The sequence below is a fragment of the Microtus ochrogaster genome, chromosome 15 (assembly GCF_000317375.1).
Source record: "Microtus ochrogaster isolate Prairie Vole_2 chromosome 15, MicOch1.0, whole genome shotgun sequence".
NCBI classification, from domain to species: domain Eukaryota; kingdom Metazoa; phylum Chordata; class Mammalia; order Rodentia; family Cricetidae; genus Microtus; species Microtus ochrogaster.
Window position 1 is genome coordinate 4,863,260 of NC_022017.1, and position 1,021 is coordinate 4,864,280.

The 1,021-nt window shown below is 47.0% G+C and overlaps 1 protein-coding gene across 1 annotated transcript in view; it reads left to right on the forward strand.

Annotated features, from left to right (window-relative positions):
* Positions 1-1,021, forward strand: part of Lima1 (LIM domain and actin binding 1) — a 116,756-nt gene that overhangs the window by 100,484 nt on the left and 15,251 nt on the right. Inside the window, exon 9 of the mRNA XM_026782807.1 lies at positions 120-229. Within this exon, the coding sequence (XP_026638608.1) occupies positions 120-229 (110 nt within the window). The remainder of the gene's footprint in view (positions 1-119; positions 230-1,021) is intronic.

The following is a 1,021-nucleotide window of genomic DNA, read 5'->3' on the forward strand; positions in this document are numbered from 1 at the left end:
TCCAGGACAGGCTCCAAAGCCACAGAGAAACCCTGTCTCGAAAAACCAAAAAATAAATAAATAAATAAATAAATAAATAAATAAATAAATAAAATGCCTGCCTTCATTGACTCTGTCAGGTGCCTCCCAGGTGAAGAGCGAGGCCCCGCAGCCTGTGCACCCCGAGCCACTTAGTCCTGATGCCAGAACCTCCAGTCTTCCAGAAAGTTCTCCTTCCAAAACGGTGAAGGTATGGTAGCGCTTGCTTGTCAAGTCCTAGACTCTTGTTTCTGGTTCCATGTTTTGCACTTTTTATCACTCTGTTCAGCATTACCTGTTTGGGCTGTCTCAATATGATGCCAGGAAAGGTATGCCTAAGGGTCATTTTCAGGGGCAGGAGAGAGAGCTCACTGGGTAAAAAAACCCCACTGTTCTTCCAGGGGACCCAGGTTCAATTCCCAGTACTCACTCCAATTCCAGATGGTCCACCACCCTCTTCTGGCCTCCTGGGACAGACAGACAGACAGACAGACAGACAGACACACACACACACACACACACACACACACACACACACACACACACAGAAGCACTTTCAGCCAGTTATGGTAGCACACACCTTTAATCTCTCAAAAAGCAGGTGAGCATGTCTCTTGAGTTTCAGGCCATCCAAGTCTGTTAGTTTGTCACGGTGGCTTCCGGCTGTAATCCCAGTATTCAGGAGTCTGAAGCAGGGTTGCTGTGAGTTCAGAGGTGAGACAAGATTTGCCATAAGTTTAAGGCAAACGAGATAACAACAAAACGGGGGATGGAGAATATCTGAGATTTGCTGGCCAGCCAGTCTAGCCAAATAGATAAAGTTAAGGTTCGGTTAGAGACTTTGTCCCAAAAAATAAGATGGGAAGTGACTAATCCTAGCACTCAGGAGGCAGAGGCAGGTGGATCTCTGAGTTTGGGGCCAGCCTGGTCTACAAGAGCTAGTTCCAGGACAGGCTCCAAAGCTACAGAGAAACCCTGTCTCAAAAAACCAAAAGGAAGGAAG